At 41.3% G+C, this 27844-nt stretch overlaps 1 protein-coding gene and 1 pseudogene across 1 annotated transcript; both read left to right on the forward strand.

The window, feature by feature from the left end:
• Positions 1-1161: 1161 nt before the first annotated feature.
• On the forward strand, positions 1162-24874 carry LOC117559444 (annotated as a pseudogene).
• Positions 24875-25644: 770 nt separating this feature from the next.
• On the forward strand, positions 25645-27241 carry LOC117559458 (immunoglobulin kappa light chain-like). Its single transcript, XM_034236228.1, has 5 exons — positions 25645-25699; positions 25822-26526; positions 26635-26754; positions 26849-26892; positions 26986-27241. Exons 1-5 carry the CDS (start codon positions 25645-25647, stop codon positions 27103-27105), a joined length of 1044 nt encoding a protein of 347 aa, XP_034092119.1. The 3' UTR covers positions 27106-27241.
• Positions 27242-27844: the final 603 nt, after the last annotated feature.

The following is a 27844-nucleotide window of genomic DNA, read 5'->3' on the forward strand; positions in this document are numbered from 1 at the left end:
GTAAAGATGTACTTTGCAAACGACCAATTAAAACCGTTTCTTCAGCTACGGTTAAGCCCGGTCCCTTTGAAGTGACTGAGGTGAGATATTTCCACTCTCTAACACAACCAACATAACTGATGTCTGTAGCGAGTGAGAAACCGAAAGAAGATCTGCACGCCTGTCAAATGGATATTTAGCTAAGTTAATTCTAAATGTAAAAACGCCACTGTGAAATGTTCCCCTTTGGTGTTTGGCATGTGGTTACTTTGTAAATCAGACGCTCATAAAACTCTCAGTAACACTATGTCAAAGTCAATTGGACACAATTGTTACTGCTCCTTCAAGGTGTGGGAGCGAACAGCGGGGTGACCATATGACATTTATAAAAGACACGCTGCATGTGTGCCCACGCTAAGCGTATTCATGATGCCAGTATACTTCCCAGGTTGTTTACTGTAAATGCGCCGATTTCACTGCACATACCAAAACGTGCAAGAATCTTTTTTTAGCCTTGTGTGGTCACCAATCAAACACGAGCTCTCAGTATACCCTGGTCGTGCATTTCTCTAGGACCCTATGCTTGCTTCGTCTTTGTGGTTTCGAACAGGAAGTCTCTGCAGTGTGTTCATGCACAGCATCCGCACCCTTTTTCAGAAGATCAGAGGATTGTTTTAGAAATCAAACTAATAAAGTAGTTTGATAAAGTATACCAATACTCTTGACAACTGTCCAATTGTCATTTAAAAATCAGCCCGGTATTACAGTACACTCAGTATAAGTTACTGTCACCATCATCCTTTTGGGATAAACAATTTATATTGCTTACTCTTATAACAATTGTTTAAGCCACCTGTTGAATTGCATCAATTATGGGTATAATAGAAAACCTTAATACTTTATACAGAACCATAGCAATCGATGATAAAAAGTCAAATAAGTGCCATTGTGAAGATTGATTGCAAGTACGGAATGAAAACTAGAATCAGATGAGTGGAACATGTCATAAGAAATCATGGATCTGTCTAAATGCAATGTATTCGGTTAAGCATGTGAATGAACATGTGTCCCAATCAGGATTTTAGGTGTCACATCTCGCTAGCCAATCAAACACATAGTCTTATTTCTGAAGAGAGGAGAGCGTGTTCAGATTAATTCATTCAGTGCAGCATTTTGAACACGATGACAACTCCGTTGTTTGCTTTGTTTCTGACATTCCTAGGAGCCGCAGGTGAGTTGTCTGTTGTGCATGCATTTGAATACATTTAATATGATTACCAATTAGCATGCAGGCATTATGAGGCTTTTATAATTGAATTAAATGTTCTCTTTCTGGATCTTTTATAGCCTCTTCAGCTCAGATGACTAGTCTTGAATCATCCATATATGTGCGTCAAGAGTGGTTTTTATTCGGCCACTGTTGGCGACAGCTTGACTTTGCGATGTTTCCACGAAGGTGTTGGAGTGATGTTTTACTGGTGCAAGCAAACTCTGGGACAAAGGTCAAAGCTGGTGTCTAAATTCTATAAACATGAACGAAACGGCACCTTTCGCAATGAATTTAAGAACGATCCACGTCTCACACTAGACACAGGCAATGGTAAAAATCACAATCTCAGATTTACGCATTTCAGAGTCAGCATCTTACTGCTGTACAGGTAGCTATGCAAACCTTTTATAATTTGTAGATGGTGTTACTGTCAGTGTGAGGGGTTCAGGCAATATCATCCCAGCTTTGCCAGTCAGCATCTGAGATCATCCAGTCAGGAGGCTCTGTGACTCTGAACTGTACAGTACACACTGGCAGCTGTGATGGAGAACACAGTGTTTCCTGGTTCAAAAACTCTAGAGAAAGTAATCCAGGACTCATTTATACCCATGGAGATAATCAGTGTGAGAGGAAACCCAACACACAAACCCACACCTGTGTGTACAACCTGCCAATGGAGAACCTGAATCCTTCTCATGCTTTGACGTACTGTTCTGTTGCCTCATGTGGACACATACTGTTTGGAGACCAGAACAAGTTGGACTTAGAATGTAAGTAACAGTAAGTAACAGGCACGTGCACAGATAGTCATCAAAGTGTGCTTGAGCCCCTGCCCTTTTTCTTCCTCCAGAGAAAGTGCCCTTTTTATGGGGTGGTTTTGTTTTCTTTCTTTTTTTTCACACATTATCCCTTTCCAAAAATGTATCGATTGAATACAAAATTAAAATATCAGGTCGGGAGATTAGACTGTGAAGTTTCGATGCTCTCTCTACCCTCCCTCCCTCCCTCCACGTCTCCTGCACAGCGGTGCGGACAGTCATCAGCAGTCACTTCGGACAGACAGGTAGCAGCACCTCCCACTTTACTGTCCCATGTTATGCCGGCTTTTCTTAGCTTGTTTGAAGGTGAGTGGTGATGAACAAATGACTAAACTGCCAGTGCCTCGAGTTTACAGCTAATTAAACAAAAGACAAAAACAAATATAGTTAACTAAGGTACTAGCTAATGGATAAGTTAAGGCTCAATGTTTAGCTAAGACAATTTATCATGAGCATACAGGCTAATGTACTGTAGCCTACTTAAGGGGAGACACGACAGGTGAATACAGTAAAATGTGTACCTAATAACGCTAATACTCGCCACACTGATATGCAAATTAGGCGTTAACCAGGCCTAATTAAAATGCGTACATTTGCATGCAGTTACCAAGGCATGGCAGATGAAAGGATAAAAAAAAAACACAACTTCCCAAGATAGTTACTTACGTCAAGTCAGTATTTCCCCCGGAAATGTTATGTTTAAATTCAGATTAGCTTTATATCTATAGATTAATTCAGACATAACGATCTTTTTGCCTGTAATGTCCTGTCTTAAACAGTAACTTCATAATTTTGATTGTTGGCTGCTCATTTCATTTCATTTCAAACCTTTATTTATACAGATAAATCCCATTGAGATCATTGATTTCTCTTTCAAGGGAGACCTGCTCAAGTAGTTCCACATGAAACATAAAAACATAAATAGAACAACAAAAGGACATCATACAGCATCATTTACATAATTATCCACATAAACAGGTACCAACAGCTTCCGATTGACTAGCATCCAACCGAGCTTTAAAAACATTTAGTGGCACCAGATTGTTCAGTTTCCATTTAATTTGCAGACTGTTCCAAGACAGAGGAGCTGCGCATCTAAAAGCTGTCTTCCCTAAGACAGTCCTAGCAGTTGGCACATTTAATAAAACCACAGCATTCGATCTCAGGCAGTAGCCACTTACAATTTTCCGTGAGATCAGGGAGCAGATATAAGATGGAAGTTTCCCTAACATGGCTTTGTATATAAAAATGTACCAGTGACTGAGCCTCCGTACAGTTAGTGAAAGCAAACCAGTCCTTGCATACAGGGTACAGTGATGGGTTAATGCTTTACAGTTTGTCACAAATCTTAGTGCACTGTGATACGCAGCATCTAACTTGACCAGGCAATGGGCAGGTGCATTCATATACATCAAATCACCATAGTCCAGCACAGGTAAAAAGGTCACAGTGACTAGCCTTTTCCTGGCCTCAAGCGAGAAACAGGACTTGTTCCTGTCGAAGAAACCCAGCCTAACCCTCAGCTTTTTAAGCAGGTTATTGACATGAAGTTTAAAAGTGAGACAATCATCAAGCCAGATACCAAGGTATTTGTAACAGGTAACCACTTCAAGTTTTATTCCTTGCGTAGTTACAATATCTAAAACAGGCTCTGGTGTCTTTTTAGCTTTAGAAAAGAGCATTACCTTGGTTTTCTCAACACTACGTTTTAGTTTAGAGAGCTGAGTCTGAATAATGTTAAAAACAGTCTGTAATTTAACACCAGCCTCCTTAATGGAGGGACCTGCACAATACATCACGGTATCATCCGCATAAAAATGTAAAGTAGCTTCATCCACATGTTCACCTAAACTGTTGATGTAGATGGAGAATAAAAGTGGACCTAAAACAGAACCTTGGGGAACACCATTAGTGATGTTTAACCACTCAGAAGACAGCCCATCAAAGTGTACACATTGGGACCTTTCAGAGAGGTAGTTTACAAACCACCCCACTGCATGGCTGGACATGCCTATACTGGCTAGCCTCTGCTTTAAAATGTTATGATCGACGGTGTCAAACGCTTTGGACAGTTCAATAAATAGAGCTGCACAACTCTGCTTATTATCTAAAATACTCGCCACATCATTCACCACTTTCATTGTGGCAGTGATGGTGCTGTGTTGCTTTCTGAAGCCTGACTGATGTTTAGACAGGATATCATTTTTACATAAAAACACCTTTACCTGTTCACTCACTAAGCGTTCAAGAACCTTAGCCAGAACTGACAACTTAGAGATTGGCCTATAGTTATTTAATAAGGTGGCCTCCCCTCCTTTTAGCAAAGGCAGGACATACGCTGACTTCCACAATTTTGGAATTGTGTTAGTGCTGAGGGAGAGGTTAAAAAGAGTAGTGAGAGGTGGAGCAATCAAATCTGCAGCTATCTTTAAAAAGAAAGGTTCTACGTTGTCCGGGCCAGCCGGTTTCTTAGGATCTAACTTGGTTAAAGCTTCACGAACAACATCAACAGTAAAAGGGGTAAAACTAAAAGGGTTTTCCAACACACGTTTTTCAGAGTCACATACTGTAGTGTTCACAGAAGCAGAGTTAGTGATAAAATCAAATAGAGAACCACAGGACACAAAATGCTCATTAAAGCAATTTAGCATAGTGGCCCTGTCCGATATAGTGCCAGATGCTGTGGTAATGCACGGAGGTAGCTCATTACGGATATCGTCGGTGGATAACGATTTAATGGCTTTCCAAAATTGTACAGGATTATTCAGATTCTTTGTGGTTACTGACAGATAGTACTTTGATTTAACACTTTTGATTTGCGATGTGAAGCTATTCCTTAGCTGCCTAAAACGCAGACATTCTACCTCTGAGCCTGATTTCCTAGCATTTGCCCAGGCCTTGTTTCTCTCATGAAGGAGACTGGACAGATTAGCAGAAAACCAAGGATTGTCTCGTCCCTTTACTCTAAAATGTACGCAGGGGTGCATGTCTATCAATGATCTCCATAAAACCAAGATAAAATTAAGACCATGCGGTTTCCACATCAGCACACAGATCGATTTGACCCCAATCAAAATCAAACAGATCATGCACAAAACCCTGCTCCACAAAATGTTTTTTGTCTCTCTTAATGATAATGCGAGGTTTAACCTTTTGGACCTTAGTGTCCCTAATTGTGACTACAACACAGTGATCACTCAGATAATTTGCAAGTACTCCCACAGATGAATATTTATGGGGAACATTAGTTAAAATTAGATCAATTAGGGAGGATTTATTAGGGGACTTAATGTTAGGGCGAGTAGGACTGTCAACAATCTGAGTAACATTTAAAGAGATACAAAGGTTTTTAAAATCCTCTGACACTGCAGTTAACCAGTCCCAGTTAAAATCTCCAAGTAGCACTATTTCCTTGTAGTCTAGTTGTGATCAAATATTTGCTAGTGAAGACAAGGAGTCTTTGACAGCTGAGGGGGGTCTGTAACAACTCACTATCATGACCTGTTGACCCTTTGCCACTTCTATATTTATGGCTAAAAATTAAAATTGCTTACTGATCGATTTGGAAACTAATGTGGTTACACTGAACTTATTCTTAACATAAATGGCAACGCCACCACCTTTATTAGGCCGGTCGGTACGATACACATTAAAACCATTTAAGGCAATGTCAGAGGCCAAAATAGATTTGTTTAGCCATGTTTCTGATAAAACAATGACGTCAGCGTCAGTCGAGCTCGCCCAGATACGGACAAAATCTAGTTTACCTAACAGACTGCGCACATTCAAGTGGATGAAACACAACCCAGACCTAGCTTTAAAATCAGCAGGAGTAGCGATCTGACTAATGAAAGCTTTAGCGCAAGTTCAATAAGGAAGACCTAACTCGAGTCACTCACACGTCACTCTATGGCTCCCTTCCCCCCTCATTAAATACGAGGGCGTCACCCCTCAGCAGCCAATCGCTGCACATGCTAAATGCCTTAAATGCCTGCTCTTCCTCCCTGTCAGTTGTCATTGCAGATGATCACACGCAATGGTAGTTGCAATACAATACTGCTTCTCGTGAGAAAAAACCGTAAGAAACAACTAGCTCAAGATGTCCAACTCGGACAATTCGGAACACGAACCTTCTCTGGAAGTCTCCGATCCCGGTTCGGCTCCCCACAGCGGCTTATCAACAGAGGAAGACTTCCTCATCGCCGGCTCCTGCAGCAGGGCTTTCCCACAGCCCCAGGCCTCACTCTCTCTCAGCGGCGATAGCTCTCGGACCAGGTCTCCAGCGTAGCTCCCCAGTCCGGGGCAGCAGCTCCAGCCAGCTTCCCAGAGAGCAGGACGAGGCCGCAGCCGCGGAGGTAAAAAAGGGCAGGAAGTCGAGCCCTCCAGGATCCCGTCCCCCTCCAAAAAATTATTGGTGGAAAGTTTCCTCACAATGTAATATTCATTACCGGCAGAACCGTGTGCACAGCGCTGCAGCGTATCTGCGAGCGAGAGATGCAGCGTGCCCGTGAGGCCCCGCCCCGCACGCAGATGAGAGAGCGAGAGAGAGAGTTCTCTTTCAAAACATATTGGAAGGTAGAAACGGAGATGTTTAGATACAACGTGGAAGATAACGTTTATGTAGCATTTATTTATTGTCGAAATGATGACATTCATAACGGGATCAAATCTAACTGAATGGCCTGCTGCTGCCGAATGCATGGGGCAAGTAACTGGGAAAAGTTTTAAAAGTGATTTACATCGTTTCAGATAATAAATAATAATGATAATGTATTCTATTTAGGGGCGCCTTTCAAAGCACCCAAGGACACCTTACAATGCATAAACTTTTCCAAGGAAAGGTTTTAAGACAGTACAAAGAATGTAGTCTGGGTGAGTTTTTCTTTTTATGTGCGGTGCAGATGAGAGAGCTGTCAAGAATGACACTAAAATGTTGTGTTCGTGCTCTTCATAAGCCATTAAAACAGTAAAATACGTGTCTCCCGTTCACCAAAACATACCCATCTGTTATGGAAAAGAAAGTATTCTAAAGAGAAAGAAAAAAGAAGAGGGAAAAGGAGAAAAGAAAAGATAAAAAGAAGAGGAGGGAGGAAGAAAAAGAAGAGGAAAGGAAGTATTCTAAAAGTAATCTGCCACCGGTACCGGCGGGATTGTGGTTAGTTTCCGATGTGCAGAAGAAAAACCTGGCCCACCCTATATTTTTACAGGCCCACCCTAAAGTAAATTTCTGCCTACGCTACTGGTCCGCACAGCAGCAATAACCAATCACATGAATCTCTTGCCCCCGACACACAAAGCAATAGCAATGTTAAAACTAAGTAAACTGGAAAAAAAAAAAAATCCCCAACAGGCGAAAACCTACCAGTTTCACCCACTGTCTCTGCCTCCTCCCTCCATGCCTCGCTCCTCTGGTTTGTATCCCGGTAGATGAACAGAGACTGATCATACAGCACCGGGTGATTCACTACCGCCATAATGAATTTTCCCTCACATTTTTGGAATATGAGGAATTACCTGCGTAGTCTCTCCCAACATACACGCGGTCTGATTGGCTAGCGCTTGTACCGGCAGATTTGCATAAACGGGATTTCATTGGCTGACGCTTCTGCCGAGGCGCCAAAAGTTGAACATTGCTCAACTTTTTGAAGCGAGCAACGCCAGCAAACGCTCCACGTCGCTTCCCAAAATACAGTTCTACTAAAAGTGACGTCACCCCATTCAAAGTGAATGGGCAGAAGCGTCTGGAAGCTGTAACGCACGCCACCGTGTGGACGGGCCGTCACAGTGGCTCTGCGCCAGAAACATCAACAAATAAATAAATAACTAAAAAAAAAAAAAAAAACATTCTGGAATATCACCCCTCCACTCCCATTAACATCCCTCAGCTAGCAGCTGCGCTATCTACAGATTCCGTGTTTGTTGACTATCTCCCGTCAGGGCTCTCCCAAGGCTTCAGGGTAGGGGTCCTCCCATCTCCCACAGTGACTTTCATAGCAAGAAACTTACAGTCAGCCGCTAAAGAACCCAACATAGTTTCCCAGCTCATCGACAAAGAACTTCTCAAAGGATATATAATCGGTCCTTTTAGCTCCTCCCCCTTCTCAGTGTTCCGTTCAAATCCCATCGGAATAGCCACACGTAAATAAAAGGCTGATTTTCGATCTGTCCGCTCCCTGCTCCGGCCCATTCTGCAGCGTCAATAGCATCATCCCTCCAGATCAGTTCTCCCTTCACCATGCCTCAGTGGATAATGCAATAAAGATGATCAAGTTCACAGGGCACGGAGCTCGGCTCTCCAAAGCGGACATTACCGATGCCTTCAAATCATCCCCATTCATCCGTCTCAGTGGAACTTGTTCGGTATTAAGTGGGAGTCCAAACTCTATCTTCGCGTTCGCCTGACCTTCGGGTGCAGAAGCAGCCCCTGCATCTTCAATTCCTTCTCGGAAGCGCTCTATTGGATCCTGCTGAACATCGTCAGAATCCCCTCCGTCCTTCACCTACCGGACGACTTCCTCCCCATAAACCCGCACAGGACAGCTCAGGGATCTCACTGGCCAAGCTTAAACACTGCTTCAGGAGTGAGGTGTCCCTCTCTCCAAAGAGAAAACGTTAGGTCCCGTCACACGCTTAGAGTTCTTAGGCATCATCCTCGACTCCATAGACATGAAGGCGTCTCTCCCCTCAGACAAATCGCAGCGCATCCAGGACATCACCAAGTCATACTGCGAGCAACAAGTTATCACAAAACAACAGTCGCTCTCCCTTCTCGTACACCTCAACTTCGCCATGCACGTCATCCCCCAGGGGCGCTCGTTCATCTCCCGCCTCCTGGACGCAGCATCAGCGGTCGACAACCTCCATGACTGCGTTTTCTTAGACGAAGGCTGCCGCTCAGACCTTCGGTTCTGGTCTCTCCTGCTCGCCCACTGGAACGGAATTACTTTATTTTACGATGGCCTCGTGCGTTCCTCTGACTCAATGAGGTCTTCACGGATGCCGCCCATCCATGGGTTTTGGGGGGTTTCTTCCAGGGAGAGTGGTTCGCAGGGTCATGGCCCCGTCAATTTCTACCTCAAGCAAGTTCTCACTAAATCCAGCCTATCACCCATATCATAGCCGGGGCATTCCTTCAGGATAGGTGCAGCCACCTCTGCTGCTAATCAAGGTCTCTCTACCTCATCCCTACAACAACTAGGACGGTGGTCCTCCCCCGCCTTCACAACCTTCATTCGTCCGGACATCAGCGCCGTACGGGCTTCCCAAAGATCTCTCAGACCCTAACTATGGTAGTTATACATATAACTGGTGGTGGCTCAAACACATTCACAAGTATACATGTCTCACTAAGGTTCCCGATATTCAAAACTGCATTCCTGTCCTAATTCCGCGGGCCCCGCCCACAGGGAATAATGTCTCGTCTCACGCTGCAACCATATGTAACGGGCTTCATCTCCGGCACACAGGTATTTCATTCCCAGGCCATGCTCAAACGTATCAGTGTAAAATGTATTTCCTGCAGTCCGCGTGGACTCGGGCCACCGTACACTCCGGTGTCAGTTACAAAACAAAGGAAATAAAGAAAGAGTAAAGAAAAAAAAATATATATATATATATAGCCTGCGAAGTCAGGCGTGGCGGAAGGCCACCGTACACTTCGGTGTCAGTTACAAAACAAAGGAAAGAGAAAGATATATATATAGCCTGCGAAGTCAGGCGTGGCGGAAGGCCACCGTACACTTCGGTGTCAGTTACAAAACAAAGGAAAGAGAAAGATATATATATATATATATATATATATATATATATATATATATATAGCCTGCGAAGTCAGGCGTGGCGGAAGGCCACCAGTACACTTCGGTGTCGTAGCGGAAGGCTACCGTACACTTCGGTGTCGTGGACGTTGGGCCACCGTTACAAAACGAAACCGCTCGCTCCTCGGCGTAGTCAAGCCCTGCTGGCCAGGCATGCGACCCGCAGGTCGTTTTCAGGTAAGACCGGCACTGATTTCGGCAGTCAGAGTCTCAGCATGACCAGTAAGCTCCGGCAGTGATTCCGGCACAGTGTCGCTCATATACGTGTTAATCTATTATCTCTCCTTCCCAGATCACCAGTCACCCCACAAGGTAAGCAACTCAGTTCATCTCAGTATTCGTACTTCACTGGTTTTGGGGATTTCATCGGAGCGGTGCTTTCCCTCCTGAATGATTATCCTGCAAACCGGGGCCTAATCGCCAAACACCATTACATTCTCCTGTTGTATTATCATGGCAATCATTTCATTCATATGACGTGTAAACAATAAATATGTAATTCTTACATCACGTCTCTCCGGTTTGAACTACTACTGGGCGGACCAGGGTTAGGTTGTACATTTCCTGACAGTAATAACAACAACAAAAACAGGCATCTTTTCCTCTTAAACTACACACATACATTGTCATCTAATTTAGAAACACCGGAAAAGTCTGCGAGAGTGTGATTTGAGCTTAAGAAGCAGTCCTGAAGAACCATCATCGCAGGAAAACAAAAAAGACAAACATATTTTGTCGAGCAGATTGTCTGTGACAAGGCAACCGGTAATTGTTTGAGCAACACATCCGAACCTTTGCAGGGGATGCCCACTGCGGGTGGCAGAACAGACCTGAATCCAGTAGACTTCTCAGAATGACTAGAGATCTTCTCATAGTCCAAAACAGTTAACAGGCACAGCAGAATCCCGATATGGGCCATTTTCCCAGACCAGCACACAGTATCCGCGATGTTACTGGAGCAAAATCAGCACAGCAGCAAAGGACAGGCGAAAACAGCAGCGTGGAAGCGCTCCGGTCCCTCCGTGGTATCCCCGGGGTGAAAGCAGGCCTCTGCAACAGCAGAACCAGGACAGGTGGAAAGCAGGCCCCAGCGGTGGTAAACTCCTCCTCCGTACAGCAGCACACGCCCGGTGGAAGCAGGCCAAGCCCGAAGCGTGGATCCACTCCGTCTCTCCGCGACGACTCCGGGGTAAAAACCTCTCCAGTACAGCCGTATTCTACAGGTGGGAGCAGGCCTCCGTAGATCGCAGATCGCAGGCAGCAACAGGTGGAGCCGCTCCGTCTCTTTGCGACGAGCAGGCCTCCGTAAATCGCAGATCGCATGCAGCAACAGGTGGAGCCGCTCCGTCTCTTCGCGACGTCTCCGGAGGAAAAACACCTCAGTACAGCCGCACTCGACAGGTGGGAGTAGGCCTCGGCAGATCGCAGACAACTAAAACTACTACTTGTATAAGCAGGGATGGCTAAAAGTTTGTAAGCAGGAGAGCTAGATGCTAACAGATGCCAGATGCTAACAGGTAGTGCGAGCCTGTAGAAATTGCGACTGCCTCCAGAAATTGCGACTGCCTCCGAAGCAATAATTGTCTCATGAGCAATAATTGTCTCATGAGACAATTAAAATATTTAATAACTATTACTACTATTTTACTAGTTTGTTGTCGTGCTTAGTGAATATTAAGTAAGACCATTGTCTCTGTGTTAACTGATTATTTTGTAGAATTCTGTTGAGTATTAAACAATTGCGTGAGGGTATTAAAATAAATTGGTCAGTAAGTCAGAGATGTGCAACTATATTTAACTTTTTGTTTCAAAACATTTTTTTATCAATTATTATGGGAAGTGCCCTTTTTCTCACTTGAGCTCCTGCCCCCATAAATGTCTGTGCACGTCCCTGGTAAGTAAACACCTTCTCAATATTCTACAGCTTTGTAATCTCTTCTTTTATCTTTACCTACAGATGAACATAACACTTTTCCTAGGAAGATTTCTTGATCAGAGCCTTGGTATTCTCAACCATGCTGGTGGTTTTTCTGGTGTATGCAGCGTATAAGATGAACAACAGAAACAGCTGCCAATGCACAGATAGGCCACCTGTCATATTGTTCATTTGATAGAGTGTATGTATGTAGCCTTATAACTAGTGGAGGGACGACCAGTTACATTTCATTTGAAGAATAAAGTCTACCAAATGAATTCAAGAAATCAACATGTTCTGATAATGCGCCCCACTTACTAAGGAAACGTACGTGGTCTTGATGTTACAATATGAATTGGCTTTAGCTATGTGTGATGGTTTATTTTCCACCATATGTCTTTTTAGGGATTCAGGATGAATGCTGAATTGAATGAATTAGGCAAGGCAAGTTAATTTATATAGCACCTTTCAACACAAGGTAACTTATATTGGCTGAAAATAGCAACACCTTTGCAAATAAAAATGAAATTCTGTAAATAACTCTGAAAAACATACTGCATTCAGTAGCTGTTTGGCCTTTTCCATGACTGGAACTTATCAACCCATAACCTCGACTTTGGGTTTAAGTTCTTCCTCTAATTTGAACTGTTTTGACTTTTTGGAAAATGTAATATAACTTTTTATCACCAGGATTATCAAGATCCAGACAACCTCCATTACGCAGCTTTGAAGGTCAACAGATCCACAAGACAGAGGGACAAAGTGAATGCGTGTACTCCGGTGTAAGGCAGTAAAGCTAATGATATTTCATTTGCACTTTAAAGTGTCTATCAAGCTATTAAATGTCTTTCTTTGTCAAATTCAACCTTAATATATTTGATGTAAAGTCTAGTCTTGCAATAAACTAATAAAACAAGTGCTCTCAATGGCGAGGTTCAGCTTTATCATTAAGAGTGTGTACATGATAACAGAAAATTACCACGCCCATCTATTTAACACCCTGTACTGACAAGGGGACACCCAAGTTATATCAAATGTTCAAGGCATCATTTAAGCCTTGACACTAGTACAATGAGCACACTGAGGGGTGAGTCAATGTCATGAGGCAGTAGCAGCACATTGTTTGCTTAGATTTGTTTGTTAAAAAAGATCTGTAAGGTGTTTCTTTGAGCCTCTGTGTGGTTGACACACAGAAATTATCACTCAATCTACTCTAGTCACGTACTTCACTAGGACCCTCAGCTCTTTTTTGCCTATGTGGTTTCAAACAGGAAGTCTCTGCAGTGTTCTCATGCACAGCAGCCGATCAGTATGACTCTTAAGGGCAGACTGTTTTAGTAGTACTTCAATTCATCTGTCTCAAAAGCCTTTGGGGTTTGATACAATCATAAGTACAGAAGCAATATACAAACAACAACTCTTTAACATTTATGTATATGCAGTCAATCGTGAAATAGTTTTTGTTTGTATCCTTTAGCACTGTAACTCTATTGCCAACAACCTTTGAAGGCAGCTTTACGGAGTAGCACTTTGCTGAACGATGTCATAAGCAACGTTACACTGCAAGCAAAACATATCAGTTTTAGCCATGCTAATGACATGGCTCTAGATATGTCCATGTCGATTGGTCAAATGGTCCAACACTTTGATCTATCTCAACAACTATTGGACAGTTTGAAATTAGATGTAGTGCATGCACCCATCATGCCCACACGATGAATCATACTGACTCTGGTAATAAAGGGATCTTTCCTAGAGCACCACCATGACATTGACCTTTTTATTTTATGCAACAACTAAAAAAAAATGTTTGCCGTCTGTGAGGAAAATAAATGGGGCTCAGAGCCTCAGAATACTGAAATCTGTATTTTTTAAATCTTTTGTTCCTTCTAATTTGTTATTCTTTTCTAAATAGCACACTGTTATTTACTCAACAATAACACACAATTATCCTTGTTTTTATTTATTTGTTTAATTCCATAATCTCAGGCTTTTTAGGCGTCCGTCAGGAACTGAATTTCAAAATAAAAATAACCGGGAACAGACGTAGGCCTATAAGGGACATTTCGAGCATCGTTGCGATACACAGTGTTAGAGATTTGGAGGGATAACTGGTCCGCTTTTCAAATCTCCGCGCGTTCCTATGAAGTTGGTTATAATACAGGAAGGAATCCATATCTACAAAGTAACCGTTAACAATAATCTACTTTAATGGCAATATGACAATGCAATACAATCATTACAATACAACATGATATATTACAGTTATATTGCAATGCTTAAGGAGTAATGCCGGCTTACTCCTGCTCTAGTCCGCATACTACAGAGCTACTTTCACCCGAGGGCAGCATGTGAAGAAGAGGCCGAACGCCAGGGATCCACCGGATATATACCAGAGTAAGAAGGAGGGGTTTGGTGTTAGGTCAGCTGGTCATCTGTTCAGGTCATCTCATTGGGAGACGCAACGCAGCAGGAAACGCAGCAGGAAACCAAACAGGCTCACTTTCCAACAAAAGGTCTCAAGGCCTGCATACCTACACCTCCCCCACAGAGCAATAAAACCCTGTTTACTCCAACCAGCCCAGAATGTTTATAGCCATTTGTAGTCCTTACATTTATGAAAGGATAAAACAGAGAAATCAATATAAAACACAAACACAGGTATTGTTTGAACAGTATTCACTTAACTGCTACTATTGATAAGCACCAGAGAAACCCAAGGGACCTCTCTTAACATCACAACCACTGTAGCTCGTTCTAAGTTGAATGCAAATCAGGACATGCTCTCACCTTCCCCCATCTTCCTTTGTCCTCAAAAACACATGTCAACAGGCCCCAAATGCAGCTCACAGTTTTACCCAAATTATTCCCATTTTAAGCTTATCCATAGTTTGCTAACATGAATAAATACAAATATAACTCTACAAATCCCCCTTTTTATCTCCTTCTCCAGAGATAAACTTAGACAAGGCATTTTGAAATATACCCACGGTCATTCTTTTCTACTGTGTCCGTAAATCCATCCGAAGCTGGTATTTAGAGTACTTGAAACCTTCATGGAGACCGAACACCTCTTTCCATGGCAGTGAAGGAACCATGAGGGGGTAGCTGAGTGCTAGAATCATCAGCCCCCCCCCCCCCCGAGGAATAGCCCACAAGGACAGCTGATAGGGAGGGGGAGATGCAGCTTTCCCTTCACGGGTAGAACTGATCAGAGCAAAGTAGACTCCTCTGCTGCGCCGTCCCGGCTTGCCGTGTCTTTGTCCACCCAATCCGCTGACAGCAGCTTCTGGGCTGCCTGCTAGAGAGATGTCTTCCTCCTCCTCGTCCTCCGGCCCGCTGATGGCGGCTTCCGGGTCGATGCTGTAGAGATGTCTCCAGGGTCCTCCTTCTCCGGCCCGCTGATGATGCCTCCCGGGTCGTCTGCTGTAAGGATGTCTCCAGGGTCCTGCTCCTCCAGTCTGCTGCTTCCGAGTAGTCCACGTCTGCCAGGGCCACGTCCGTCCTGATGTCGTCCCCTGGTCCTAGTAGGTGGTTTCCCCGCCGCACACTGGCTCCCGTGGTACGAGCTGTCCCCCTTTTCTCCCAGGCAGACGGCATAAGAGGTCCGCTGGGTCACTCGGTCGGGGTCGGAGAGCCTGGGGTTGAGCCACTTTGTCCTCGTGCTTCTCGGGTCCCCCTTTTGGCGCCGGTGACCTGTGTGGAGAAATCTGATACAACTCCCTCAAGCCTACGCTCAGCTGTTTTGACCCACTTGGAGCCTCTTGGTGGGGTGTCTTGAAACAACAGCCGTCTGTGAACAGGTTTTCTAAATTAATTGTAGACCTCCTATCTGCCAGTGCAGCTTCAGAATCTTAATACTTGGATTGTGCCAACTAAATAAGAACCTCAACATCTTTAGGTAAACTAAATAACATATTTCAATAGCTCTGAATTTCTGACAAGCATCTGTGTTTATTTTTAAATGAAATCCTATTTAAAATCCAAATCTAATATGAACTGCTAATGTTTCTGGTAAAGAAACACACTAATGTTATGGATTCAAAAACAACCAAAATCATGATACTAACAAAGTGAATGATTTCCTGGTGATACTGCTCTTACCTGTCAGTGCTTAGATATTATCACGCTGAAAAAATGAATACAGAATTCCAACAAACTGTCATCAAATGTCTTTCTATTATAAATGTAGATGAAATGTATATCCCCATAATGACCTAAATAATAAAGTCTATGGCTTTTACTTCTTTACCAGGCTAGTTACATGATGTTGTCTAAATTAAATTCTGTCTCAATACACTACTATGTTTTAGCTTAACTTAACTGTAATATGTTCTTTCTACATTTCAAACCTCAGTTACTCTAATGTCTGTTAAAATATTACAAAATTGTTTAACCATCACAGGTCAACTTCTTCGGTTTCACAGTAGCCCCTTGGCCACTACTTCTTTGTTACCTGCTATAATTCAAATCAATATTTAGAAACATCTCAACATTCATCAAACAGTATCTTATCCCCAGATATGGAGCAGGTTAATTACATTCAATGCTCAGTTTGAACATCTGGGTTGGGGCGGAAGGTTTCTGTCAATCCTTAAAAGAAAAATTTAAATTGTGAATTTTACAGCCATGTTGACATTTATACATTATACTCACTCCCCCCTTTTTACACATGAACTCATGTGTAACAAAAGCCTGTAATGGGAGGGGAACAAAAACTGTCAGGTAATTGGTTAGGGACATAACGAACATTATTATCATTATTTCCACAGTGAACACTTCAGTGAAAAGAAGTGTTCCTCTCCGTCCTTCAGGCCTAAAAGAAACAGAATCTTCAGATTGTAGTTTTACATTTGCAAACCGCCAACTCATGTGAGAGGAAAATATCACATGTGCGGTTTCCCCTTTTTGTGGAATTTTTAGGAAACCTCTCGTTTCCCTTGGAGCTCCAAAATAATATGTTAGTCCAAAAACATGCTTGGTTAGTTATTGTTTTAGAATCATGCAGTTACACTGATCACATGCCGGCATACATTCACACTCACACTGTCTAGTTGTCATGTCAAGTTTGGTCAGGTTCACCCCAGAGTCAGTCATCCACAGTGCCTTGTCAAGTTACACTGTCGGTCAGGGTCAAAGGTCAGTTGGTCTCCGTCTTTTTTGGCCATGTGTCGTGCTCTGCAGAGACTTTGACATTTCAGCATAGGCCAGTATCCTTTGTCTACAAAAATATGTCACGATTTCAACTATAATTTTCAAGATGATTCTCACTTGTCATTGGGACTTCTGCCTCCCACTTTTCCTGAAACTTGGTACAAAACTCACTTCCTTCGAGTACCACTACTAATTAAAATGTCTAATGATCTATTTCAGAAACTTTTGTACATAACTATTATCTTGAGTCAAAACATTACTAGGATCCGTGTCGCTCTGCATTTCATAGCTCACTATAACTCTGGTCTACTTAAAAAACGATGTTAAACTCTTTAGCAGTGTGTGGAACCTTGGGTGTCCGAACATGCAACAATTACTCCCTCCTTTATCAAGGATTTAAAACCGAAGTCTGGTAATAACTATGCCACAATGGTGAAATCAACACTTTAGATTGGAATTTAATATGTGGCTTGGCACTAGCCATTAATACAAACAAAGATTTGTCCTATAGAGTGGTTCCTAAAACTATCCTTTTAATGGTGATCAATATTGTAACCAATGAGACCGCTACTTTATTCACACGTGAATAAAAATGTCTTAAAGAATGAATTGTTAACATGATGAAAATATTGAAGAATATGGTTCTACTCTGTCAGTGTGTTTTAGGATGATTATCATTTTACTTTAATAGTTTCCTCTTTACTGCTATTTTTAATTTACCAAATGATTAATAAATCTTTCTGTCTTTATGAAGTTAATTCAAGTTATTTAAATGTGCGTTTCGTGAATAAGTGTGTTTATGTGTAACTCACTCATTCCCGTTCTCCTTTCCTCCTCCCCTGGTTTTCTCAAGCCGTGACCCCGGCCTCCTCACTTCTAATCGACCATGCCAACTCCTCTGATTCTGTCTTCTCTTCAGTCCATCAGCTGTTGAATCCATCCGCTGTAACTTTTGTAGGCAGCCATTGGCCCAGTCACATCTGCAGCCCCATCATGCCACTGTTGTTGCACTCCTCCTTTACAGTCTCTCTGCTGTTTTTATGGAGGGCGGATTCTGCTCTCATGTCTATTGTGCCAAATCTCGCGGCGCAGTTTGGAACTTCATGTCCTGTTTGAGGGACCGATGAGAGTATCTCTCTGTATGTCAGCATGCTGGTTTGGTTCTGGATGCCACAGGTGGAGATAGTTCTGGCTGCAGTCTTGATGTAGTCTTGTTGTTGTTGTTGGTTCAGCTCTGGTTCTCTGTCTGTACGATGGAGAAGGAGGAGTCTCCTGTTGGGTTAGGTCTCGTTGTCTGCTTGGAGGGTCGGGATCAAAGCCTTTCTAACTCAGAGGGGGAGTCCAGGTCCCGGTACACATTACCTATAAGAAGTCTAGCACACTGATGTTAAATAAATCCAACCCTTTCCACTCTGTCTCTTTCTAATCATACTATCTGTCTTAGTTGTTAAATGCCATCTAAACAACATAATTAATGTCTACTTATGATATTACAAAAACTAACTCCAAAAATTGTTTCATCCATTGTTACATATTTACCCAACACAACTCTGAAATACTTACATGTTTCCAGCATCACATATTCCACACACTATGAAAGAACATCTCCATATCTTCTCTCATTTTAAATCCCACTGTTACTTCGAACAATAGTAAACCTGCAGAGCACACCAATCGGATCACAGTAATGAAATTTGAATCAAGTGTAGGCCTATGTCGTCTTTCTGAACATTTATTTATATTGTCTACATTTGCAAACAGTTCGAGTGTAAAATGTGTTTTGCACAATGTATTTACACTCTACAGATTCTTGAGTTTACTCATCTCCTGGTGCTGTCGTTGTAAAAAATGTTCAATCCCTTATTGTTTTGTACCAGTTTACCAAACAATACCGGCCAGCAATGTAATGATTAAACTCTAAGCTCGCATAAGTTTCAAGGGTGTGATACCCCCTTTCAGCCACTAGATGGCAGCAGCAGAAGTTTCAAGGGTGTGATACCCCCTTTCATCCACTAGATGGCAGCAGCAGAAGTTTCAAGGGTGTGATACCCCCTTTCATCCACTAGATGGCAGCAGCAGAAGTTTCAAGGGTGTGATACCCCCTTTCAGCCACTAGATGGCAGCAGCAGAAGTTTCCAGACAAAGGGAAACGCTCTACCTTGGTTTAATATATAACAGACCTCTGGCTTTAAGCATTGGTCTGTTATTTAAACCCCAGTTTTAAACGGCGACTCGATCTGATATATCGAGTTTTCAGGTTTTGCCGTGCAGGATTCAAACCTCGCATTCACACAAACTGCACCATTTCTACGCCACTCAGGAATAAACACCTGCAGATCCGCGCCAAACTGCTCTATTTTACGTCACGCAGGACTTTCGTCTACCTGTCGATCCACGTTTACGTTTTGTATATAACTTTCCTAACATAGTAAAATATGCATTGTATATTCCATTTAAACTATAAAAACACTGTGAAACGCCTACAGACAATCCTAAAGTTTTAGCGTATCCAATTACAGACAGGCGACTTTCATCGTCTGCTTACCTTATTTGCAAAGTTGCAGAGTCCTGCTGATTGTCTGAGATGTTTGAAAGCGTCTGAATTCTTCCTCAGCTTCGTTATCTCTAGACGTCGGGTCACCATTTTGTTAGAGATTTGGAGGGATAACTGGTCCGCTTTTCAAATCTCCGCGCGTTCCTATGAAGCTGGTTATAATACAGGAAGGAATCCATATCTACAAAGTAACCGTTAACAATAATCTACTTTAATGGCAATATGACAATGCAATACAATCATTACAATACAACATGATATATTACAGTTATATTGCAATGCTTAAGGAGTAATGCCGGCTTACTCCTGCTCTAGTCCGCATACTACAGAGCTACTTTCACCCGAGGGCAGCATGTGAAGAAGAGGCCGAACGCCAGGGATCCACCGGATATATACCAGAGTAAGAAGGAGGGGTTTGGTGTTAGGTCAGCTGGTCATCTGTTCAGGTCATCTCATTGGGAGACGCAACGCAGCAGGAAACGCAGCAGGAAACCACACAGGCTCACTTTACAACAAAAGGTCTCAAGGCCTGCATACCTACACCTCCCCCACAGAGCCATAAAACCCTGTTTACTCCAACCAGCCCAGAATGTTTATAGCCATTTGTAGTCCTTACATTTATGAAAGGATAAAACAGAGAAATCAATATAAAACACAAACACAGGTATTGTTTGAACAGTATTCACTTAACTGCTACTATTGATAAGCACCAGAGAAACCCAAGGGACCTCTCTTAACATCACAACCACTGTAGCTCGTTCTAAGTTGAATGCAAATCAGGACATGCTCTCACCTTCCCCCATCTTCCTTTGTCCTCAAAAACACATGTCAACAGGCCCCAAATGCAGCTCACAGTTTTACCCAAATTATTCCCATTTTAAGCTTATCCATAGTTTGCTAACATGAATAAATACAAATATAACTCTACAACAGCCACTGAACTGATTACCCAAGATCCTCAGCTATGGTTTAAGCTCGCTGATTGGATTGTTTAGCCACAATGCACGTTGGGATATGGTGTTTATGCGATCTGAAAAACATTTTAAAAAAAAGAAAATAATACTTTATTCCGAGTGTTCTTGCTTTTCTCTTTGAAAGTCATCACATAACTGCATTATAATACACGGTTCGGCTGCATTCCATATTATACATCTGCCTTAGTTCTTTATTTATAGAGCCCTGATTAGAAGACTTCTAGACAAACTGGAAGAACTGCCATGGAAACTGTATACGTGACGTGGATCATAAATATATCAGCAATTAAACAACATCTTCAATTTCGGCTGACATTTATATTTGATCCAATTCGTAGATATGTTATATTTACACCATAACGGTGCACAGCTGATAGAAAAGGACTTACAGATATTGCTGATTTTCTTTGAATATAAGAATGTAAATACTGAGTTGAAAGAATAGTCAGGGGTTTTGGGTGATGGGAGACACATCTATGGACTCAGAATGTCAATAGCTTACCATTGAATGACGGATATACCTTTCTGTCTGTTTTACAAATCAGATATTAATGTGTAGAAGTAAAACATGTGAAATAATATAGCAATATGCTGTAAAATTATGTGAAAACATGAATAAAACTATACATATTCAGATGTTATACATACGTGCAGTGTTAACAATGTTAACTATGTTGAAGCACTTATTTTAACTGATATTATACACATTAATTATACTCTTATGTATGTAGATAGTATGAGAAATGTGCAGAATATGACAGTTTAATGGTGGAGGTAAACACATATTGATAGATGTCTTGTAATGCACTGTTGAGGAACCGGCGACCCAAGTTTTCATTCATTGCATAACTACACCGTAGTTGTGTATATGATATGTCAATAAACCTTAGAAAATCTTGAAATCTTGAAAGGGATGTACAAAATAGCCATTATATATAGTTTTTAATGAACTATTAGTAGAGAATAACAAGTAATTAATATACTTTATAGAGATCTGCAGATACAACTATCAAATATCTCTCCTGATTGTTGGCACTTGACAATCACCTTCCCTGAATTTTACTCAGGTGTAACTAAAGTCTGCTTTAAGGGTTGTTTATATTTCACATCATTAATCAGAATCTGCTGGTCCCGTTCGAATCCAGTTTTGAATAGCCTGCCGTGGTTTCGTTCCATTTCAAACAGTTGATTGACGCTCAGCGTAACCTTGGCGCACTGCCACTCCAACATCCAATCCCAGAGCTTGAAGATTAATCACAGGTACTGTAGTCCCAAACGATTGCTGGGGATTATGGGTAGTGTATTGTCTTCGGCCATCCTAAACTCCTAAAACATCCAATCACCGAGCTTAAACCATAGCTGAGGATCTTGGGTAATCAGTTCAGTGGCTGTGTATCGCAATGATGCTCGAAATGTCCCTTATAGGCCTACGTCTGTTTCCGGTTATTTTTATTTTGAAATTCAGTTCCTGACGGACGCCAAAAAAGCCAGAGATTATGGAATTAAACAAATAAATAAAAACATAGATAATTGTGTGTTATTGGTGAGTAAATAACAGTGTGTTATTTAGAAAAGAATAACAAATTAGAAGGAACAAAATATTTAAAAAATACAGATTTCAGTATTCCGAGTGTCAGGATCTGTCTGTGTTGTATTTTGTCTTGTCTTTTTCTGTCTTTTGTTTCATGTTTTATTTTGAAAGGTATTCACCTCCTGTTTTGCCTGTTTCTGTCTGTGTTGTGTTTTGTCTTGTCTAGATCTGTTTTTGGTTTTCTGTCTGCGTTGTGTCTTGTCTAGATCTGTCTTTGGTTTTCTGTCTGCGTTGTGTTTTGTCTTTAGATCTGTCTGTGGTTCCCTGTCGTTAGTTTCCCTGGTGTGTCTTATTACCAGATTGTGTGCACCTGGTGTCCCTGTGTTTTCTCCTCCCTCCTCACCTGTGTCTTGTTTTTTATTAGTCTTGTGTGTATTTAAGTTCTGGTTTTTCTGTCTGTCTTTGTCGGTTCGTCTTGTGTCATGACTTGGTCTTCGGTGAGTGAGTGTTCTGTTCTGTCTTTGTGAATAGTTTAGCCTTGAAATAAAGGAGTTATTTTTGACACTTTAATCTGCATTTGGGTCCTGCTTCCTACACACACCGTAACACCGAGGCTCTGAGCCCCATTTATTTTCCTCACATACGGCAAAAAAAGTCAGACATTATACGATATAAAATAAAAACATTGAGTAAGAACATGTTTTTATGAACCCCACAGCTTCCGGTCTTCCAAGACCCGACCGGACAAAAAGACGTGTTGCAGGCACGAAACATACTACCAATAGAAATACATAGCTTTTCAAATCGTTCTGTGTGACACGAAAAAAAGGTGAAAATCTCGTTGGTGAACACGAATCAATAGATGAAATGTCGTGACTATAACACGAAATACCGTGAGACTGGGTTGAGTTATCTGTAGTTTATCCTCCCTAATTTCAAATATGATACAACAAAAAGAGTCATTGTGTTCTTCATATACCTTTTGTTGGGGCATAATTTGCTTAGGTATTTAACCTTTGACACAGTTAATAGTTTTCTCCTTTCACTGTCTCTTTTCCCACGGCATAGGTCTACGGCCTTGGGTATTGCTGCTATCTCTCTTAAGGAGGGGCAGCTTGGGCGCATTGTTGTTGCAGTTTATGACCGAGATAGTTTATTTTTCAGGGACATTGGCGCACATTATTTTCTATGGACGACAGCTCTAGTTGGATTCAGGGTCCATATTTGTTTGGTCTCGCTGATGAGGAATGTTGATTATTACACTCTGAACTAGTTAAAACCTCGATCTGCAGAAGAGATCTTCAGAATTGATTTGGCAACCGCAGTGTCACCTCATGGCGGCAGCACATGTCTTGTCAAATGGCCGTAACTCCATAATAAACCATCAGTGTTTGCCATTAAAGTTCCAGCTCTCCCCGTGTCTCTATGAGTTTCGTTTCCATCACACCTTTCACCGAGTGAATCTTCTAAAGAACCAAATCTGATTCTATACATGGCAGTGAACATGTGGTCAGGTTTTTTATAAGTAGGATGTACAAGGTCACACAAGGCTGGCCAATCAAATGCAGTCTTGTGTCTTAAGAGTGGAGAGAGAATCGAGATAATTTTCACTCAACTCAAGAATACGAACAAGATGACGTCTCTGGTTTAAATAATTTCATATGTAGAAACTTTTAATGAAAATGCTTCCAATAAAAACACATTTTGTTCAATTAATCAAATGTAATTATGTCTGTGTGCTTTGACTCTTATTTCAGCTCAGACGACAGATCTGAAACTATCTTCAAGTGTTCTCCAAGAAAAAACCCACTTTTTATCATGAATTCAAAAACAGGTCACGCTTCACACTGGATAGAGGAAAAAGTACGAATCACTTGACAATTTTAAATTTGCACATTTCAGACTCAGCCACTACTACTGTGCGTCTGCTGTTCGATATGCGTTGAATTTTGCCTTAGGCATTACAATCAGTGTCAAAGGTTCTGGATTGAACATCCCAGCTTCGGTCCATCAGTCAGCATCTGAGATCATCCAGCCAGGAGACTTTGTGACTCTGAACTGTACAGTACACACTGGCAGCTGTGATGGAGAACACAGTGTTTACTGGTTCAAAAACTCTGAGGACTCTCCAGGACTCCTTTACACCCGTGGAGGCAGGAATGATCAGTGTGAGAGGAAACCCAACACACAGACACACACCTGTGAATACAACCTGCCAATGGAGAACCTGAATCCTTCTCATGCTGGGACCTACTACTGTGCTGTTGCCTCATGTGGACACATACTGTTTGGAAATGGGACCAAGTATTTGACTTGATCATGTAATAGATCATTATATATATGGCTAATTTCCAATCAATCTTTACATTAAACTCAAAAAAGCTGACCGTTCTGTTTTTGGTGTTTACTCTCTACAGATGAGGTCAACTCTCTTGTGAATGTCTTGAGTGGAGCTTTAGCATTCAACTCCATCCTGGTCGTTTTATTGGCTTTCTTAGTGTACAAGATGAAAAAGAAAAACAACTGCCAATCAGCCGGTAACTTCGACTTATTGTTCGTATTTGAAAGGTTGCATTCACTCAATAAAATGTGTGCAAAAAAATTATTTTCTATGTTTCCAATCAGAGTCTGATGGAAGATTATCAACTCCCTCTACAGCGAATGCAGAGGTGAAATGTATCTTAATAATTTATCTTTTCTTACACAAATATTTGTCTTCTTTTCAAAATCCTTAGTTACCAGGGTTACCGGGACCCAGACAGCCTCCATTATGCTGCTCTAAGTGTCCATGTGCCCAACAGATCAATACGACAGAGGAATATCCCCAATGATGAATGTGTGTACTCTGGTGTCAAGCTGTAGACAAACCATGTTTCATTACTTATGTTAAACAGAATTGGATTTACTGATGATTTAAAAGGGACATAGATAGAAGTAGATTTTATAATGTTGTGCTTTATATGCTTTCGTGTGTCTGTTGTATCTCCTCCATATTCAAAACTGGCTAAAATATTAAATGGAAACTTTGATCTTGAGACAATATATCCTGTGCATGTATGTTCACTTCCTCATAGCAATATCAATGTTTTACAATCTTCAAACCTCTTTTTAAACATTTTAATCTTGTTCTTAACCATAATAAAAAATGTGTGCATTTTACAAGAGTATGTAGCTTTGATGTAGCTTCTCTGATCCACACACTTGTGGAAATCTAACAGAATAAAAAAATACATGGATGTCTGTGTCACAATCCAGTAAGTACCATTCATTTTCTAATAACACCAAACCTGTTGCACTAACTTAGCTTCAGCCGAACTTGTTACCCTTTCATATTATATTCACAGCATTACTGGAGCTACACACAAAGCTGTGTGTACCCAGAAAGTAAATTATCCTTACTTTTAAACATAGCACAAGATAAAGAGCCATTGTGTTCTTCATTGACCTTTCACCAAGTGATTCTTCTCAAGAACCAAACTTGAAACTATAGATGGCTGTACATGTGCAAGTAAAAGTATTTTTAAAGTAGGATGTACAAAGTCACTTCAGGCTGGCCAATCAAACGCAGTCTTGTGTCTTAAGAGTAGAGAGAGTATCGAGATCATTTTCACTCAACTCAAGAATTCAACAAGATGACGTCTCCAAAGATGGTCTTTTATCTGACGTGTTTGTTCTTGGGAAAAATCGGTGAGTAGTATTTTTATCCTGCTTTTACTTTTCAGCTACTTTCATGGAAATGCTTTCAATATTTGTTCATTCAAACTTGCTGAATATAATTAATTGTATATTTCCTTTGACTCTAATTTCAGCTCAGACGACTGATCGGAAAATATCTTCAAGTGTTCGTCAAGAGAAACGTTATATATCTGCTAATGTTGGAGTAAATGTGACTTTGCCATGCTACATTGAAGATGGTGAAACAAATTGGCTTTACTGGTTTAAACAAACTCTGGGACAGAAACCAAGGCTCATCTCCACCGCCTATAAGTATAATGCAAAACCCACTTTTTATCATGAATTTAAGAACAATTCACGCTTCACACTTGATCATGGAAAAAGTAGAAATCACTTGACAATTTTGAACTTGCACATTTTGGACTCAGCTACTTACTACTGTGCATTTGCCCCTCGAATTGTTTTGAATTTTGAAGAAGGCACTACAATCAGTGTCAAAGGTTCTGGTTTGAACCCCCCACCTTCAGTCCATCAGTCAGCATCTGAGATCATCCAGTCAGGAGACTCTGTGACTCTGAACTGTACAGTACACACTGGCAGCTGTGATGGAGAACACAGTGTTTACTGGTTCAAAAACTCTGAGGACTCTCCAGGACTCCTTTACACCCATGGAGGCAGGAATGATCAGTGTGAGAGGAAACCCAACACACAGACACACACCTGTGAATACAACCTGCCAATGGAGAGCCTGAATCTTTCTCATGCTGGGACTTACTACTGTGCTGTTGCCTCATGTGGACACATACTGTTTGGAGACGGGACCAAGCTCGACTTTGAAGGTAAGCAAATTTCTAAATGATTTAATGAAAACCAATGAATGTCTAATTTCCAATCACACACTTTAATCACAAAGCTAAGTTTCCGTTTTTGGTGTTTACTCTCTACAGATGAGGTCGACTCTCTTGTGTATTTCTTAAGTGGAGCTTTGGCATTCAACTCCATTCTGGTAGTTTTACTGGCTTTCTTAGTGTACACGATGAAAAAGAGAAACAACTGCCAATCAACAGGTAACTTGTAATTATTGTATACGTCCGAAAGATTGTTTGCAACCAAAGAAACGTGTTGAGAAACACAAATTCTGTCTTTCAAATGTCTTTCCAGAGTCTGAAGCAAGATTATCAACTCCCTCTACAGCAAATGCAGAGGTATCATTTATCTAAATAAGTTTAATGTTTTAATGAAATACATGTTTACTCCTGTTCAATATCTTTATCCATTTCTATATATTTTGTCACCAGGGTAACCAGGATGCAGGCAGCCTCCATTATGCTGCTGTAAGTGTCAATGTTCCCAACAGATCAAGACGACAGAGGAACATCCCCAATGATGAATGTGTGTACTCTGGTGTTAAGCTGTAGACAAACCATGTTTGATTACTTATGTTAAACAACATTGGATTGGTGATGTTTGAAATGTGATATAGATTTTAAAGTAGATGTTTTAATGTTGTGCTTTATGTTTTCTTATGTCCATTGTTTCTCCTCAGTATTCAAAACTGACTCAAATATTAAATGGACACTTTTGTATTGATACAATACATCATGTGCATGTGTTCACTTCCTCATAGCAATATCTATTTTTACAATCTTCAGACCACTTTTGAATCATTTTAATCTGATTTTAAACCAATAACAAAACGTGTACATTTTACAAGAGTAGCTCAGATGTTACTTCTCTGATCCATACTCTTGTGAAATCTAATAGATAGACTAGAGTATAGCTGAGAAACCCTGGGTTGACTTTCCAATTTGATAACCAAAGTCGTAGGACAGCTTAGTGAGACAAACACATAAAGGATATGCAATGCATAATTACTGGGTAACAGCCAACAGTTTCCTTTTGTACTTGGGCCTTCTTGAAAAATAGATTTGAATAAATCTTGTATAAAGTATAAATCAGAGGCCTGCTAACAGCATTGCTCCATTCCCTTGATTTAATGGGGGGACTTTTGGCACAGAAAGGTAAAGGTAAAGCAGAGCGACTTGTTCTGCTTCATAGGGATGTCACAGTGGGGCCCACTGGTTAAAAAAACAGTCCTCTCAGACCTTTTTTTGTAGTATCTATCTTAGTGCAGCAGCCTTTGTGGTTTTAGCAGGA

This window comes from Gymnodraco acuticeps, unplaced genomic scaffold (assembly GCF_902827175.1).
Source record: "Gymnodraco acuticeps unplaced genomic scaffold, fGymAcu1.1, whole genome shotgun sequence".
Classification (NCBI taxonomy): Eukaryota; Metazoa; Chordata; class Actinopteri; order Perciformes; family Bathydraconidae; genus Gymnodraco; species Gymnodraco acuticeps.